We start from the raw sequence: 202 nt of genomic DNA on the forward strand, positions 1-202 counted from the left end.
GCAGCAGCAACAGCAGCACCAGCAGCAGCAGCAGCAGAAGCAGCAGCAGCAGCATACCTGCTGCTGCAGCTCTCGTGTTGCTGCTTCTTCCGTCTGCTGTCGAGCGTCAGCCAGCTCCTGCTTCAGACCCTGAGCAGCAGCAGCAGCAGCAGCAGCAGCAGCAGCAACAGCAGCAGCAGCAGCAACAGCAGCAGCAGCAGCA

General features: G+C 61.9%; 1 protein-coding gene across 1 annotated transcript in view; it reads right to left on the minus strand.

Annotated features, from left to right (window-relative positions):
* The window catches only part of EMH_0015930 (myosin F (TgMyoF) protein, putative), a gene marked incomplete at both ends in the record, with an annotated part of 11,661 nt that overhangs the window by 3,376 nt on the left and 8,083 nt on the right, over positions 1–202 (minus strand). The window contains one exon of the mRNA XM_013500506.1: positions 58–129. Coding sequence (XP_013355960.1) covers positions 58–129 — 72 coding nt within the window. The remainder of the gene's footprint in view (positions 1–57; positions 130–202) is intronic.

Source organism: Eimeria mitis, genomic scaffold (genome assembly GCF_000499745.2).
Source record: "Eimeria mitis Houghton genomic scaffold, Emh_scaff548, whole genome shotgun sequence".
Taxonomy (NCBI): Eukaryota; Apicomplexa; class Conoidasida; order Eucoccidiorida; family Eimeriidae; genus Eimeria; species Eimeria mitis.